The following is a 16,759-nucleotide window of genomic DNA, read 5'->3' as shown; positions in this document are numbered from 1 at the left end:
CGTGTTGACGCTCGTCTTTCCACGCTGCTTCCTGCTGCTGTCGATAGTTTGGAGGCGGGTTGACGGTACGAAACACGGGGAGTCTCACAGGATAAGCTGTGAGGTAAGAAGATACGTTAACTGTCATCAACGGAAGATGGGTTGGGGTCATAGGCGTCACGTGCTTCTCGTTGATAGTCTGCATTGGGTCCGGGAGCGTGGGGTAACGTCTTGAGACGAGAAACCTCTCTTGGTAGGTGAGGGAAACACGCGGCGTTGTGGCTGTATACTAATATAAACATAACACACAGATAAAGTGTTTTAAAATCAAAGCCTTCTGACTTTTCAGACATTGCAATGGGTTTCACATCAAACACACTGTCCGACATTTTCCCACAATGCAACCAAAACATTTCTAACCCCGCCCCAATGCCGGTAAACGCCCACAGCGTTCAAAGTGTGTAACGAAGATGTGTTGTTACAAATAGCTACAAGTCCAAACCTTGGTTGGTAATTATGGTGTAGGTATGTTAAGAGACATTATGCAACTGTTTTCATTGGCTCACGAGAACTTCTCGTGAGCAGTTATCTTCATATTTGATGATCTAGTAACCCCTTGATGAACTACCTGGTGAAGTGCTTTAGGACAGAAAAGTACAGTCTGACGGATACCAGATCCTTTAGGTTAGTGACCCGGATATCAAAATTCATATTTAGGAGTTAAAAACATTAAATGGGATGAAAATATGTCCGAAACAAGTAACTTAAACATTCTCACAAGCATCTTTTAAACTTGTAAAAGCATCATCATCAAATTATACACTACATTGGACATTTAGAGCTGAGAACGTGCTTGCTCTCAGGGTTCTCTTTCTCGCTTTGCTATTTTGGCACAACACTGTCTTGTTACTTTTAGGCCGACAAACATGCCAATTTCTGTGATGAGATCAAATATGGCTGTACTGAGGAGAGGAAGATATTGGACATACGAGTATTTTGGTTTGAAATGTTCCCACATGTGCCTGAGAGTTGACGGCTAGTGATAACATGAAGCCGTTTCTTTCCCAGAGATGAACAGTGAAAACTTCAGCCTGAGCGAGAGGATAGTGTCGACCGCTTACGTTCGACAGGGGAGCCAGGCGCGCCGCGGCCATGAGCAGCTCATTCGACAATTGCTGGAGCAGGTAAGGTCCGCGGTTGCCCTCGCGCTTCCTCAAGGTCACCGCGGTCAACTGTCCTCATCTGTCCTCTTTGCATGTTGTGTATGTGCACTGCAGGGCAAGTGTCCAGAGGAGGGTTGGAGCGAGAGCACCGTAGAGCTCTTCCTGAATGAGCTGGCTGTGATGGACAGCAACAACTTCATCGGCAACTGTGGCGTTGGAGAGCGGGAGGGCCGGGTGGCGTCCAGCCTCGTGGCGAGACGGCATTACAGGTTGGAGTTTAAACATCATGAACTCAACGCTTCACCGAGGTCACTCTGTATAATGTTGTGTCCTATGTAAAAATGCTCATTTTTATCAAGCAAGCAGCTGTTACGCCGTTTTTTGTCGGTCAGATTTTATACACTATGTGCCACACAATCTTGGCGCCCGATTGATAACAATATGTGAAAATTCATCAAATCTAATATCAGTTGTTTCTTGATTTAAGCATTTTCATGAGGATCCCGTGAACGTGGTTGATAAGGAATTGTTACCAAATAATGCATTAAAGTGTGCAACAAAAATCTTAAATCAAGATCATCTTACTTTTTTTAAAATTTCTACTAGTCACCAGTGGAATTCCATATTTGGATGCCTCAAATTAGGAAAGTTGTTTCCCGGTTTGTGTTGTGACATCCAGCTGTTTTATGCAGGCTGATCCATGGCATCGGTCGGTCAGGTGACATTGCTGCTGTTCAGCCCAAAGCTGCAGGATCCAGTCTGCTTAACAAGTTGACCAATTCAGTGGTGTTGGACATCCTGAAGCTCTCGGGTGTGTATATCTTAATGTCTGCATTTGTGTTATTTTTTCGCCACGGAACAGTTGATGGTAATCTTAAGGGGCCATTTAGTCTTTCACTTCTATAAAGTCGGGCAATTCCTAAGGGACAAATTGTCAACATTGCTGCAGCAGAGGCAGAGATGTTCTTACTTTTAGTTCCTGGTATTCATGAGGCTCCACCATCATGGGATTCCACATTTCCCATGATGGAACTCAGTGGCATCTTTCATTAGCCCATTTCTGACGTCGGCTACATTTTAAGTCTAAAATCCAAACTGGGATAACTCTGATGATGTCACCAGGGCTATTTTTTTAAACTTTGGGAACCCCCCCGAGTATCACTATGGTGTCCTTTTTTAAATGCAGGTTTTTACTTGTAAGTGTAACTGGAAATACCATAAGTATGCTTTGTTTCTTCTGGACCACAAACAGGTGTCCGGAGTGCGGCGAGCTGCTTTGTAGTTCCCATGGCAACAGGAATGAGCTTGACTCTGTGCTTCCTGACTCTTCGTCATCGACGACCCAAAGCCCGCTACATCGTGTGGCCTCGCATCGACCAGAAGTCCTGTTTCAAAGCCATGATCACAGCAGGTGATAATCACAGCAGGTGATGATGTCATCACTATCCTGTCACCCTTATGACCGCAGATAGCGATTGTGTTCAGAATATTTCTGAAGAAATGTCTGTTAATTTCCTAATTATGTGATGACAGACTAAACATGTGTACTTTCTGTTAGCGTTTTCACCCCCTGTGCGAGGTAGAAGTGAGCTTCTTTCTCACAGACACACACACAGTAACAGCTGACATCTGACTGCTCGAACAGGCTTTGAACCGGTGGTGGTGGAGAATGTTCTTGAGGGCGACGAATTGCGGACGGATTTGGAAGCAGTCGAGCGCAAGATTGAAGAGCTCGGAGCCGAGAGCATCCTGTGTGTTCACTCAACAACGTCCTGCTTTGCGCCGCGTGTCCCCGACAGGTAGCGTACATATTCACCTCCCCCTTTTCTAGATGTCACAGTAGTTGATTAACACATACAAGTGAAGATAAGATTATTTATCTTGTCTTCTAGGCTTGAGGAACTGGCTGCTGTGTGTGCCAAACATAATATCCCCCACATAGTTAACAATGCGTACGGCGTGCAGTCGTCCAAGTGCATGCACCTTATACAGCAGGTCAGTACGGCTCATCCTCAGCTATCTCTCTTCTCTTTGTGTCTTGGAAGCGCTAGAATACTTGTGCTTGTCTTCACTTGTAATTGAACTGAAGCTCATCTCTGAGTGCAAATGTGTGGTTTGTAGGCGTCATTACTGTCAACATGTACTGGACTCATTTGTGACAGATATGGGGGTTGCTTAATTTGCCATGGCGGTCTTTCACCAGGGGGCTCGAGTCGGAAGAATCGATGCCTTTGTACAGAGCCTGGACAAGAACTTCATGGTTCCTGTAGGTGGCGCCATTATTGCGGGTTTTGACGAGTCCTTCATACAGGAGATAAGCCAGATGTACCCCGGTGAGTATTAACAAAACTATGGCATGCTGGAGGTAATTAATTCAAATAGTAGATAAGTGGATGTGTATTTAATTTTGGATGTGTCTTTTATTTATTTTTCTTACCTTTCCTTTCATAATTTCATTGCAGTTATTATTTCAAGATCAAAATGACAAGCACATTTCCATCTCCACCAGTTAAAATATGGTGAATCTAGGCATATGAAGCCAGTGGTGACATGATGATACAATTATTACTGTCATAGTTTTTTGTTCTGCAGCAAATAGTTTTCAATGCTTCTTTGTACAAAAACTGCTTTTCATAAATATTTAGTGAGAGTAGGTATTCATTAAGGACTGATTGAAATTTCCCAACATTCAGTGATGTAAGAGTTCCTAAATCATGTGACCAGTAATAACTGGTCACATTCTTCGTTCCATGCATGCTTTGGGTACAGTTTTTGATGGTCAGTGCTACAGATGCATTTCGATCAGAGATTTGATATCCATCCTTAACCCTCATCCACAGCTATACAGTTTCAGTTTTTAATGTTTTGAGCAGGACTCATGAAGGCGGTGAGAGAGAACTGATACCTGGTCCGCCATGGAGACATGCGTGATGCTTTATCTTAACAGCTGCTGATGCTTCTTTTCTTGTTGTTGAAAGGTTAATGTTTAGAAGTGGATATGTGTATATATTCACAATTAGGTTTGATTGCACATCTGCCTAGTTCCTATTGCTGTTTAACAAACATCTTTTGACCAGGTCGAGCATCAGCTTCACCTTCCCTGGACGTCCTCATTACCCTTCTCACTCTGGGAGCCAGCGGCTACAAGAAACTCCTGTCGGAAAGAAAGGTGCGAGCACTCACACATCACCTTTTTGTAATATGACATATAGTTTGTCACATACTTCAGATAGGGTGTGATATCTGCAGGATGCTTTCAGATGTCAAGAAAAATATGGATGGCTATAAAAACACTGCGACAATGTCAGTCTGAATATGTTTCTATGTGTGCTGTGTCAACATCTTTCCTGTGAAGACTGAAAAGGACAGCTTACATAAGTTGTATTGAATTGCAGTGGATCACATGCTGTGTGTGTGTGTGTGTGTGTGTGTGTGTGTGGGTGTGTGTGTGTGTGTGGCTCTTTACCTGCATTTTAACTGAGGAATGAGACTTTCCAACTGCTCAGTGAGCAATGAGCTTTCTATAGAGAGGAGTTTTCTTTAGGAAGATCAAATTGATCCAGAAGTTTCACAAAACATCCCCTGGTGGCTCCCTGGTTTAAAGCAGACTTGCTCATAATGCAGCATCCCCCTCTTCAAATGGTAGGCACTGCAGCATTCTCACACCCCCAAACTGCTTCACCATGAATACACTGCATATGTACTGGACTACATTTGTTTCTGTTGACGCTCAGAACTCTGGAAGATACAGAAATACACGATTCTTCTTTAATCTTCAAAAGCTGGACCTAAACCTGAAAAATGGCATACTTACAGGACGGAATACAATATCCAAAATATTACCTGCGTGAAACCGACTCTGTAGCAGAAATATACATTTAGGAAATACCTCTGGCCTCTCGCGTGAACCGAACCCATCAAGGGTTATTGATTTATCTTGGTCCACATGATGCATAATTAATGTCGGGACCAGTTTTCCATGGTGTCTGCAGAACTGAGTGATTTCCTCAACCTCCACCCCACACACCACAGGGTCAAAAGCTTTTAAATAATTTAGACATTTCATCTGTTGAGATTAATTTACAGCCTCATGGAACTATTTTTTTTTAAAGTCTAGGAATTGCAAAGAGCCAGCAGACCATGTGTATGTTTTTCGGGGGGTTGAAATGGGGTTCAGTCCTCACACACGCACTTATTGTGTGCAGAGTCGTAGCGGGGCACTCTCTCCACCACTTGCACCCCTCCTCCAGGGATAGTCAAGTCACCCATTGTTATAAGAGAACAAGAGACACTTAGAGACACTTGACATCATTGAAAGGCTGTTTGTGTTTGACTCATGACAGTGAAAATATTTTTCCTTCTTGGTGTTTTCAAATGTGGAAGGTATGAGTCAGCAGAGTGCGCAGTAAACACACACACACACACATTGTTGTAGAGCGCAGATCCTTTAATGTGCTTCACTTGGGATTCTGGTGCGAGTAGCCAGCAACAAAAAAACAGCTTCTTTTTGTTGTCGAGCAGCTTCTTTGCCTGCGCTCATAACATCTGTGTGCACTGCCCGTATTCAGTGAACAAAACACACTTCGTCATCAAATTTTGAACGTGTTTAATGGTAAAATCTCTAGACACAGGCATGTGTTGCTCCTCTCTGATTAATACCAGAGGTGGATGTGCGTCATGGACGAAGGTCCTGGCCGGAAAGGGAGAGGGAGGAGGTGGAAAGATTGTTGTGATGAGCCTTGGAGGGAAACGCACACAGTCCGGCAAATGAGGAAAGGGCTGGAAGGGAGGGGTTGGTCGTGGACCATTCTGCTTGTGGGTGGATTTGCTTTATTCGCAAAAAAATAACACTGTGGCAAAGTGTGAAAGGAGCATTCTGCTCCTATTTATAGTTGTTTCGCATGTCCCCGGCTCCCTCTGTTTCTGTCTTTCCATGCCTTTTTCTCTGTGTCTGCATGTCCTGCAGGAGATTTATTTGTCCCTGGCCCAGGAGCTCAAGAGTCTAGCCTCAGCACACGGGGAGAGATTGCTTCACACCCCACATAACCCCATTTCACTGGGTAAGCTCAATTCACTGGCTTCAGACCAGCAGATCTGCAGACTCTGTTATGTCCATGCATTTTATTTTAGTGGTCTTTTTCAAGCAATGAAAGCTACATTTCTGACTACAGTTCTTTAATCTTGAATATGTCATTTAATCTGTGTCTGTGTGTCCTCTAGCCATGTCACTGGATGGTCTGCAGGCCAAGAGCGACAAGGCGGTGACTCAGCTGGGCTCCATGTTGTTCACCCGGCAAGTGTCAGGAGCCAGGTATGAAAACTTTAAAAGGGCATGGCCGCAATCTGACCTAGAAATGGGAAACATGGGGTAGGTGACTGAAAACAGGAGGGGGTAGAGGTGTCTGTGCATGCTGGGGAACAATTCCACTCGCCATAAACGTCAAAAATAGCTGTGTCTGCATCCTCAGAAATGCGTGGGTGAGCTGTGCGTTGCCAAAGAAAATGGCCTGTGGAAGTCAGCAATCAGCCAGATGGATCTGCTGTATCTGGGGGGTGGGGGGAGGAAACTACTTTAGATGATTAGACTGCCCATCCTACCGGGGCCGCCTCTCAATTTAACGACATGTTTCCATCACGAGCCACAGAGCGGTGTTGTCTCGACTGGGACAGCGACACTGACAGTCACAGCCATGTTCTCGCTCCCACTGGTCATGCTTATTTCTGAGCAGCAGGGAGAGGGGAGATGTCAATTCTTCATTGTTATATTCTGCCTCATGGCTGCGAAAGTACCCACACACTTTTTGTCATTTATTTTTCCATGTTCCCCTTCAATGGTTTATTACTACGCATGGAAGTCCATCTAAATATTTTATGTATCCCAGATGAATGATTTATTTGGGTCATTATGTCATACTTGTTTTGTGTTGTTTTTGTGTTTTAATGCACTTATGGTCCAATTGCATTAAAAAAACATCAAACAGCCTCAACACTTCCTTTCTTCCCCTCCTGATTTCTTCAGTGAGCATGTGCACATTTCTCTCATGGCCAGAGTGCAGAGCTTACTCGACTCGTTCCTCGATGTTTGGCAGTAGCATACAGAATGAGTAATGCATTGACTTTTAAGAGTCATGCATCAGTGACACATATTCATATATGCGCATAGTATTTTCAGTGTCTGAGAGTCAGCTGGCCTTTTTTTCACATCAACAATGTGCTATTTAACATATTAAAAGAGATCTACATCTCTTTACAATGCTTTTCTCTACCAAAATGGTCGCTCAAGTTCACGGTCCCGAATAGCTAGCCACATTGAAATGAGCTGTGCTGTGCTGACTGTGGGGAAAACCTGGCTAAACTTCAGTGGCATACATATTATTTACAGTACTGCAGAGTTTGACAGAATAAGTCACACGCTAACTGCCGAAGGTTACCTGGCCAGATCAGATGCCAGCAAGCCGGAACAAGCATGATCTCCATTAAAGAAACTTGATCCTTAAAACTGACGTAATCAATATTAACAATGCAGTTCTGCAGTTTTTCAACTCATTGTTTTGGTTTTCCGGTTGACTGTCACTACTTTTATTGTGCTCAAAAGCTCTAAAATCCCAGTGTACACCATACAACAGACAACGTTGGCGCCACAAATCGGAGCTTTTATCAGCTTATTTCCCTCAGGACTCAGTGGAGGCAAAAACGCAGCTAAGAGGAGCGCGGATACTGGACCTAAATTGGTCGGGAAGCCAGAAACATCCCTCCAAGCGAATGCTTTTGTTGTTGCCTGTCTGCTGGATGTGTACAAAATAGTTTGCGAACAAGTTCCCCATATTCCAAATTCAACATAGAAATCATCACATTGCTGAGAATAGCATTTTATACTCGATAAAAACTGCATATTTGTGTTTAAATTATTTGTTTGCCTCTAGTTATGTGAATAGTATAAGCTTTGGCCATGCCACAGTAGTTTGCTACGCTGAAATAATCCATTTCTTACCACATTGTCCCTGTTTTTCAACTCTGTTTCCAGGGTAATACCGCTGGGGAAGGAGCAGACCATAAGTGGACACACGTTCCGCGGCTTTATGTCCCACTCTGAGGCATACCCCTGTCCCTACCTTAATGCTGCCTCAGCTGTGGGCATCACTCGGGAGGATGTGACGCTGTGCATCAAAAGGCTTGACAAGTGCTTGAAGACCCTGAAGAAAGAGGGAAATGATGCCAAAAGTAGTTCCCCAGCAGCCCCACCGGGCCAGGGGGACGCTACTGCAGAATGACTGACTGAGCTGAAATCAGAACACTTTTAAAGTGATTTCTACTTAGTTTGAGCCCTCTGCTGCCTGCACTTCCTTCTTACCCTGATTTGAACTGTGTGTGTGTTTTTTAAATGGCTCTTGCTGATGGATTACCAAACCAGACATTGCAATAAGGTCAAAACCTTGAGCCCAGCGGGCAACAGCTGGCGATGAAACTGCGTGCAGGTGTTCATTACAAACGCTGATGTCACTGATTATTCTCTACTCTGTGAAGGGGTGTGACTAAATCATTTAAGGACACAAGCTGCATACAAATGCTTCTGGAGAGCATATAGTTGTTCACCACTGATTGAAAGTTGGACCAAAGCATTCGCAAACAATTGCATTGTCCATATATGTTGTTCTTAATTGGGAATTTTTGACTCAGTTAGGTTATAGATAAACCATATGAAATGACCTTTGCTTCCAGTGTGACATCTCTCTTAGTTAAATCCATCTTCAGCCCGCATGGTGCAGTTATAAAATGAAGTATACAAGAAGACTAGCCAGTCGTGCGGTTTAAAAACAATGCTGGAATGTTAATTGTTTAGGATGCTAATCTTAGGCAGACTCATAGTTGTGCATCTACTTCATGTGCATTCTGTTTTGGGAACACATTAGGCTGCTTTTCCACTCAATGATATGTGAAACAATATAGCCTCATGATGTAGTGTGTTATGCCATGTCCTCTGCAGTGTGTTATCTGATACAAAAGCTGTTGAGCCATTATCTCCTTTGGAAGCCAGTATTGGGTTAGCTCATTTACTTTCAGGCCGTGGAAGCGATCGCAAGGATCACATTATCGATTAAGTATGATGTATGACATGACGAATATAGATCACGCCTGTGCTTAGTAAAGGAAATGTTTATACAGACATTTATATAGTTGATTGTTATATACTGTGTTTTACTGTTACACAGCGTAGGATGGATAATTATTGCAAGAACAGAACTCACAAGAAACAGTACTTCACCTGGGGAATCAATCTGTAATCATGTTTTCGTAGGGCTCGTGTCTTCCTCCCTCTGCTCTCCAATCTCACTCATTTGTAAGCAGAGCAGGGAGTGCCCGGAGGCACAAAAATAGACTCAGACTAAAGCCACACTGACTAAAGACTAATCTATATTTCGATACTGCGCTGTCCAAATTCTTCCTGCCCCATCTTCTTCATCTGCTGCGGATTATTCTGGTTGACTGTTTGTTTTAAAGCTCAGGGCATGTGAAGTAGATGCTGCTGCAGGTTCAAACACGATGTGCATGGACCAAAACTGGGCCTTGGTGTGAGCAAAGTGTACGGTCATTGCATGTAGTTATGCAGGTCTTACTGCACGTGTAGCAGTATAGCAAAAGCAACAGCAGAACCTAATCCACCGAGCAGCCTCTGAAAGTGGAGTCGGATAGATACAGGCTGTATCAGCACACTTTAACTGCAGGCTGTGAACCATTAGCAAAATACAGTGGAAACGCACTCCACGCCTCCGCAGCACTTTGACAAACAGCAGCATTTATATAACGGCTATTTTCTCAATGTTGATTTGATGGCTGCTTCTGCTATGGCAAATGTTTCATGAGATCCAGTCAGAAGTAAGAAATAATCAGCTGATGATGTATATATTACTCGAGTCGAGTGAACTAATCTGGCTGCCTCGTCATCCGCAGAGCTGTTGTGAAAATGTCGTGTTCTCTTCTCCCTCCAGTTCCTGTCGATGGGTTCCCCCGTCTTTTGCTGAGGTTGCAGCAATGCTGTGGGGGAATCGAGAGAGTCAGACTCACTTTTTTGTGCCGGCCAATTTTAAAGGAACTCCCCACTATTGATCAAGTCTGCTGCAGTGTGTAAATTAGAAAAGGGCTGCCGCTGAGAAACTTGTGATCGGTGTGTCATTGTCAAGCACTCAGCTCAGGAAAATCAAACGCCATTGATTACGGTGAAACGAGGCCTCATCATGACCCAAGTAGGTTGGTTTATCATTAGAACGTAAGTGTTTCTTCGTCTTAAAATAGTAAAGAGACATTTGCGGCCTCGTGTTTTCCCTTCAACCCAAAATATTGTTCACCTCTATTCCTTCTCACCAAAATAGACTGACTTAAAACAAATATATATCTCTTAAATCTGCACTCCACACACTCAATCATAAGCCTAAGCACCGCAGGGATGCTGCTGAATGACAAACGGCCCTTCGCGCCTGGCATTGAGCAGCTGCCAGGTACAGTTCAGTGATGATGGAGGGCCAGAGTGGCACAAACAGGGCCTCAGATTAACAGACTCGAAGAGCCACAGTTCACCGAATTATCAATAGCGTCACGAACTACCAGACTGGTACCAGCAGGGACATTACACTTGGCGTTAAGGGACCAACATGTCGTCATATATTGTTTTAAAACTACATGCTGCAGTCTTCATATGCCAGCAGCCAATCAGACAGCTTTTGCATTTAGTTTCAAAGCCCTCCAGCTGAGCAGAGGCGCTGTCCATGGTGCTGCAGTTATGCGCCTCTATGAAGGAGGGGTACTGTATAGCTTACTGTATGTAACATGTCCCTCATAAACAACATATTGCAGTCAAACGGTCTCATAAAGAGACTTTCATATGCCATTTGATTATCAATATTTTTTTAACAAACGTGTGTTGTAAAACACTGCAAAAAAAATAGAATTGGCAACAACAATGTGCATGTGTGAATAACTGACGTCATTCAAAATGTATTTTGGAAGTGTATACATGTATGTACCTCATAATAAAACGAACATGTCGATAAGCGCCAACTATATACACACCAAATCCATGTTTGAAATGCTTCCGTGAACGCCACACGAGCGGTGTGTGCGACGTTCGCGGTACCGGCTCATCTGTGGCAGCTTGGTAAAAACATGTATTTTATTGTATGTCGGTGTATGGTGCGTGGTGGTTTAACCAAACAGTTATCCGAGCGGGGCTCTGACTTAATAAATAATTAAAGTGGACGGAGCGGAGCTGCAGCTGATTTGCTGATGTCAGGGAGCCAGTGCAGCATTTCATGGTGCAGGGTGGAAACGCGCGGTGCCATCTGCCTCGATCGGTGCTCTCAGAGAACCTCACACATGCAAGCCCGGCAAGAAAGATGCTGCCAACTCTCAAGATCTGGGCACTGTTTTCGGTGTCACTCTGCTTGCTGTCTCAACCGGGCCATTTGAAGAAGGTTTTCCGATGTCCTTCAACATGCAGCTGCTCCAGGGAGTCCATCATTTGCGTCGGGTCCTCCAACGTCCCAAGGATTAGCCCCAACGACATCAGTTCTTTGTGAGTAGCTCCACATAAGATGTTCTCACTAAACAGGCATGTTTAATACGCAGCAATGTGGGCTTGTTTGATTAAATTCCGGTTGTCCCGAGCTGGATTTGTGTATAACGTACACCATATTAATAAGCTGATGTTGAAAGGCAATGCAGTCTTTCCTCTTGAATGATCACTTTTGAGCCTCTGATTTGCTTTTGGTGGCTTTATGTTCATCGTTGCTGCTTCTTCCTTTCAGGAGTCTCGTCAATGGGACTTTCTCCGAGGTCAAAGAGGCAATGTTTGCTCACATGCCATCCCTCCAGCTACTGTAAGAGTAATGTCATTAACAGCATATGTTTCAACTGTGTTATGAGGTTTAGGAGTTGCCCTTACCTCCAAGAAAAAGGCGCTTTTTGAACAAAACTATGGTTTCAGAAGAAATTGATGACTTCACAAATGTGGCTCTTTAATGTGTGTGATTAACATGACAAATGCACCAGACTAAAAAATGGTAGAGACCTTGCTACACAAACATAATAATCTATAATCTTGGCATGTAATAGCATGACTTAATTAAGGCGGTTATGCTTACAAAGCATGTCCAGTAAAAATGAACTTGCCTTACAGTAACTAGCTGTCTGTTGTGCATTAGGTACAGTGAAGCAAAGTCTGTTTGGTGCACGTTAAAGCAATCAGCAGGGAAGGTTTTAAAAGGACACCTGGAAATGTATAATGGAAATCTCATCCTGAGCTTTTAGTGCACTCCCATGCTATATTGTACTTACCAGAGGCCATCAATGTACTTTGTTACTCCACTAGTGATAGCGGTGATGCCAGCAGAAACAAAGGCGTGGCAGATATAGAGCATTTAACTATGACACATGATGATTTACAGCTAGATACATGTGGTCAGAGTGCCACTGCGTTTCTTTTTCTTTTTTTTATCACCATTCCCCTTTGGCTCAATTTTGCTAATTGAATATGAAATCACAATCTGAAAAATTGCATCTGTTTTATCAGACTCAGGCCTAAAATGGTACATCATATATATATGTATATATAAATATAAAAAATATGATGTACCATTTGTATATATGGGTCCATGTATGATTCATCCGGCATTGGTTAATATGTATTGTGTTATATTTCCAGGCTTTTGAATTCCAATTCTCTCACAACTGTAAGGGATGATGCATTCTCAGGCCTTTCACATCTGGAATATCTGTAAGTTCTCCATTTATTTGAAGTAAATACTAAAAACATGTTGTCCACATTGATTCAATCAGTTGTACGATGCATTAAATCTAACATCATGGAATAGTCTTCTAGAAGTGTTGTTCTGGGCATGAGGTTACTACTGTCTGTGGTTGGATGTTGGTCTTTCAGAGAAAATGAGGCAGGAAAGTATCAACTGTACGCCCTCTAGTGGTTAACCTTGTTCCAGAAAAGATTTAGCAAACCAATTTCGAAAAGAAGATTACAAATTGTATCAGTATTGTTGCTGGCATCAGACATTTTGGATAATAATGTTTTTATTGAGGAAGAATGAACTGAACTTTTCCCACAAATGTAGATGACTTCATCTTCTTTCACCACCAGATCGTCACTCAACCCAACATGCGTTGTTGTTGTTATCTTCCACAGGTTCATTGAGAGCAATAAGATGGAGACTGCAGCCAAATATGCCTTCAGAGGACTCAGGGACTTGACTCACTTGTATGTTCCAACACCAACATTCAAAATCTTTACAAAACACCGTTAAAATGTCTAATTTAAAATGTAAAATGAAGCTATTAGGTGATGCTAAATAGTTCACCGTTTTATTACAGTAATGGTGTTGAACCTTAAATATGACATTGACTCAAACACAATATGTGAATCATGTTTTCCATTTCCTTGTAAAGGAGTTTTTTTAATTCTTAATTAGTGCAATTTCCTGTATTGATTCAGTGCTGTTATTTCTGTAGGTCTTTGGCAAACAACAACATCAAAGCCTTGCCCAGAGACCTCTTCATTGACTTGGACTCATTGATAGAGCTGTAAGTTAGTCTCTCAGTTAAAGTAACTTCACGATCTGTGTATAAAAGCTATCCAGGGTCCGTTGCACGTCTTCTTCCTCGCTTCTTGTCTTCTCCTCAATGACTTGCAGTACTCCCCTCCTGCAGGGACCTGCGAGGCAATGCCTTTGAGTGTGACTGCCGTGCCAAGTGGCTGATGACGTGGCTGAAGAACACCAATGCCACAGTGTCAGATGTTGTGTGTGCCGGGCCGGAGGACATGAAGGACAAGCGCCTCAATGATATGACCAGCCTGCACAATGAATGCATCTCAACGGGTGAGAAACACTTGATCCAGCTGGCCTTGTCGATATCATAAGTGGCATCAGTGTCAGGCGACTCAACTGGGTCATCCAAAGAAGTGTTACGGAAAGGAAAAAGTGTAGTTTTCTTGGTTTATCCCAGATAAAATGTGGCTAATTATGATTGTTTTTATTTGACTTTTTGTTAGTTCTCGGAGGATTTTAATTCAGTGTGTGCCTTTCCATAGATTTCGTCCTGCATCAGTCTGTGGCAGCTGAGTCTCTGTCTGTTGACACGTTCAGCTATAAGAACGACGTCTATGTGACTATTGCTGCTCCCAGCGCTGAGAGCTGTATGGTTTTACAATGGGACCACATAGAAATGAACTTCAGGACTTACGATAACATCACAGGTACGCCAATGCTTTTACAAACTGTCTCATAATGCTCTGGTTGAGTGCCTTGGTCTTGTGTAAAAATGGCCTGTTTATTTCCTTTTCCCTGCCTTCCAGGTCAGTCCATTGTGGGTTGCAAGTCAGTTGTCATCCAGGACCAGGTGTTTGTCATTGTGGCTCAGCTCTTTGGTGGTTCTCACATCTACAAGTTTGATGAGGACCAAAGCAGGTTCAGCAAGTTCCAGGACATTGAGGTGTCCAAGATCTCCAAGCCCAATGACATCGAGGCCTTCCAGATTGGCTCTGACTGGTTCTTTTTGATTGCGGACAGCTCCAAAGCAGGCCTGTCCACGCTCTACAAGTGGAACGATAAGGGCTTTTATTCCTACCAGTCCCTGCATGAGTGGTACCGCGACACAGATGCAGAGTTTTTGGACTTGGATGGGAAGGCCCACCTTATTTTGGCCAGCCGCTCACAGGTGCCTGTGATCTACCAGTGGAGCCGGAGCAACCAGAAGTTTGTCCTGCAGGGCGAGATCCCCAACATGGAGGATGTTGTGGCAGTAAAGCACTTCCGTATCAAAGAGGAGCTCTACCTGGCTATGACGCGCTATATCGGGGACTCCAAAATTCTACGTTGGGGTGCCAAACAGTTTGCAGAGCTCCAGGCCTTGCCCTCACGAGGCTCCATGATACTCCAGCCCTTCTCTTTCAAAGGCCGCGACTACCTGGCCCTGGGAAGTGATTACACCTTTTCGCAGATCTACCTGTGGGATGAGGAGAACAAACTCTTTGACCGCTTCAAGGAGGTGTACATCCAGGCGCCGCGCTCCTTTACTGTGGTCCCCACTGACCGCAGGGACTTCATCTTCACCTCCAGCTTCAAGGGAAACACACAGATCTTCGAGCACATCATCATTGACTTGAGCTTGTGAAGGGCTGTGCTTTATCGGCCCCTTGTGCAATCGAACGTCTTCCACTAAAAAGATATATTTGTGAAGGGAAAAAAAAGGACCAGGACAGACTTAATGTACTGTCAAATATCAATTCTTCCATATGTTTCTGTCACAAATAAGAACTGGGACAAGTGGTATTTGGAATCCTTTTTGTTTTTTAAGGTTTCCTGACTATTTCTTAATGGCCTTGTTCTAATATCTCTTCTCATGGTCTCTCTTGACTCTCAGAGACCCTACCATTTCACAAAGACTGAGGGGAGGCTGGTATTCTCCTAAAACTCCAGCTCACATTCCTGCGGGTGTATTTGAAATATCATTTGATCTATTTGGAGGTATCTTTCGGTTTAGTATTCCCTCTGCTAAAGGTTTTATAACCCCAACAAATATACACCTGATCTAAGCTGACAGATTCAGTTTGATTCTCATTTTGGGCATGTAAAAGGTGTTGTTGTGTGCAATGCACCTCATGTCCTCATACTGTGTGGTAATGTGCAGATTGTTGCCTTATCAGCACTGGGGTTCAGTCTTCTGACGGGCCCACAGCGCCACCTCCTGGCCGTGATAAAGTATCACACCCCTTTGCTTTTTCCATACAGGGAATGTCTTGAAAGCACAAACCTTTAATTACCTTGGCCGAGACCCCAACCCATAGTGTGTGGAACATGTTACTGTAGGTGCTATAGATTGTATTGCGTACAGTAAACAAAGAGGAATATTCAGGAAAGTATATAGCTGATGCCTTTTTAGACAAACGACAAAATGAAATAACCTTAGAGGAACTATAGATGACAAAGCAGATAGAAGCCCTTTTCGTCCATTTAGTGTTGAGTTGACTTCCAAGTTTAAAAAAAATACTACCGACATGATTTAACTCTTTTTTTTTTTTCTTTTTTTTTTTAGACTATAACTAGAAATAGGCTCCTCACCGCAGTAGCCAGTGGACAAAAAAAACAAATGTATTTGATAAAAGGACATCCTTTGTTTGTCCAGAAATGAAGGAAACTAAATGTTTATGTAAATATATTCACTCAAGTGGAGAGGCTTTTTCCATCTGTCATTCTGTTCTTACTAATACTGAATGTTAACTTACAAGTACATCCAACATGGACTGCAATGCCACTCCCTGTTTGTCACACAACAACCTGAACAGATCTCTGCACTTAGAATAAAGTAACAGCTTGCAAGAGCATGACATTCAAAAGAGGGTGTTTGCCAAATTCTAGATGAACCTAACGAACTCTGAAGTCTAAAAGTACTTCTACTCATTAAGTGAATGGTATTGCAAATAATGAAAAACATGATTGAATATGCAAGCTTTAAAACATGCAGATTCTTTTGTATCATTTTATTTGAAGCATATTGAATGTTACTCTCAAAATATACTGTAAAACAGAAATAAATGTGTGAAAGTATGACTGTAAGAA

General features: G+C 43.1%; 2 protein-coding genes across 3 annotated transcripts; both read left to right on the top strand.

Moving 5' to 3' along the window:
- On the top strand, positions 1-8,848 carry sepsecs (Sep (O-phosphoserine) tRNA:Sec (selenocysteine) tRNA synthase). 2 transcript variants are annotated; one of them, XM_068587783.1, is made up of 12 exons: positions 1-103; positions 1,048-1,163; positions 1,257-1,411; positions 1,835-1,953; positions 2,395-2,553; positions 2,788-2,941; positions 3,035-3,137; positions 3,346-3,475; positions 4,220-4,311; positions 6,109-6,202; positions 6,363-6,453; positions 8,167-8,848. In XM_068587783.1, the coding sequence occupies exons 2-12, from the start codon at positions 1,050-1,052 to the stop codon at positions 8,411-8,413; spliced, it is 1,458 nt and encodes a 485-aa protein (XP_068443884.1). In that variant the 5' UTR covers positions 1-103; positions 1,048-1,049; the 3' UTR covers positions 8,414-8,848. The 2 variants fall into 2 exon arrangements, with proteins under 2 accessions (XP_068443884.1, XP_068443885.1); XM_068587784.1 differs by lacking the exon at positions 1-103 and adding an exon at positions 128-232.
- A 2,406-nt stretch (positions 8,849-11,254) lies between these two features.
- On the top strand, positions 11,255-16,759 carry lgi2a (leucine-rich repeat LGI family, member 2a). Its single transcript, XM_068588400.1, has 8 exons — positions 11,255-11,709; positions 11,942-12,013; positions 12,838-12,909; positions 13,330-13,401; positions 13,653-13,724; positions 13,851-14,020; positions 14,233-14,397; positions 14,497-16,759. Exons 1-8 carry the CDS (start codon positions 11,447-11,449, stop codon positions 15,312-15,314), a joined length of 1,704 nt encoding a protein of 567 aa, XP_068444501.1. The 5' UTR covers positions 11,255-11,446; the 3' UTR covers positions 15,315-16,759.

The sequence above is a fragment of the Clinocottus analis genome, unplaced genomic scaffold (genome assembly GCF_023055335.1).
Source record: "Clinocottus analis isolate CAN_PGR_092001 unplaced genomic scaffold, fCliAna1.0.p SCAF_21, whole genome shotgun sequence".
In the NCBI taxonomy this organism is placed as follows: Eukaryota; Metazoa; Chordata; class Actinopteri; order Perciformes; family Cottidae; genus Clinocottus; species Clinocottus analis.
Note: the sequence above shows the minus strand (reverse complement) of the source record. Positions and strands in the feature narration are given on the sequence as shown.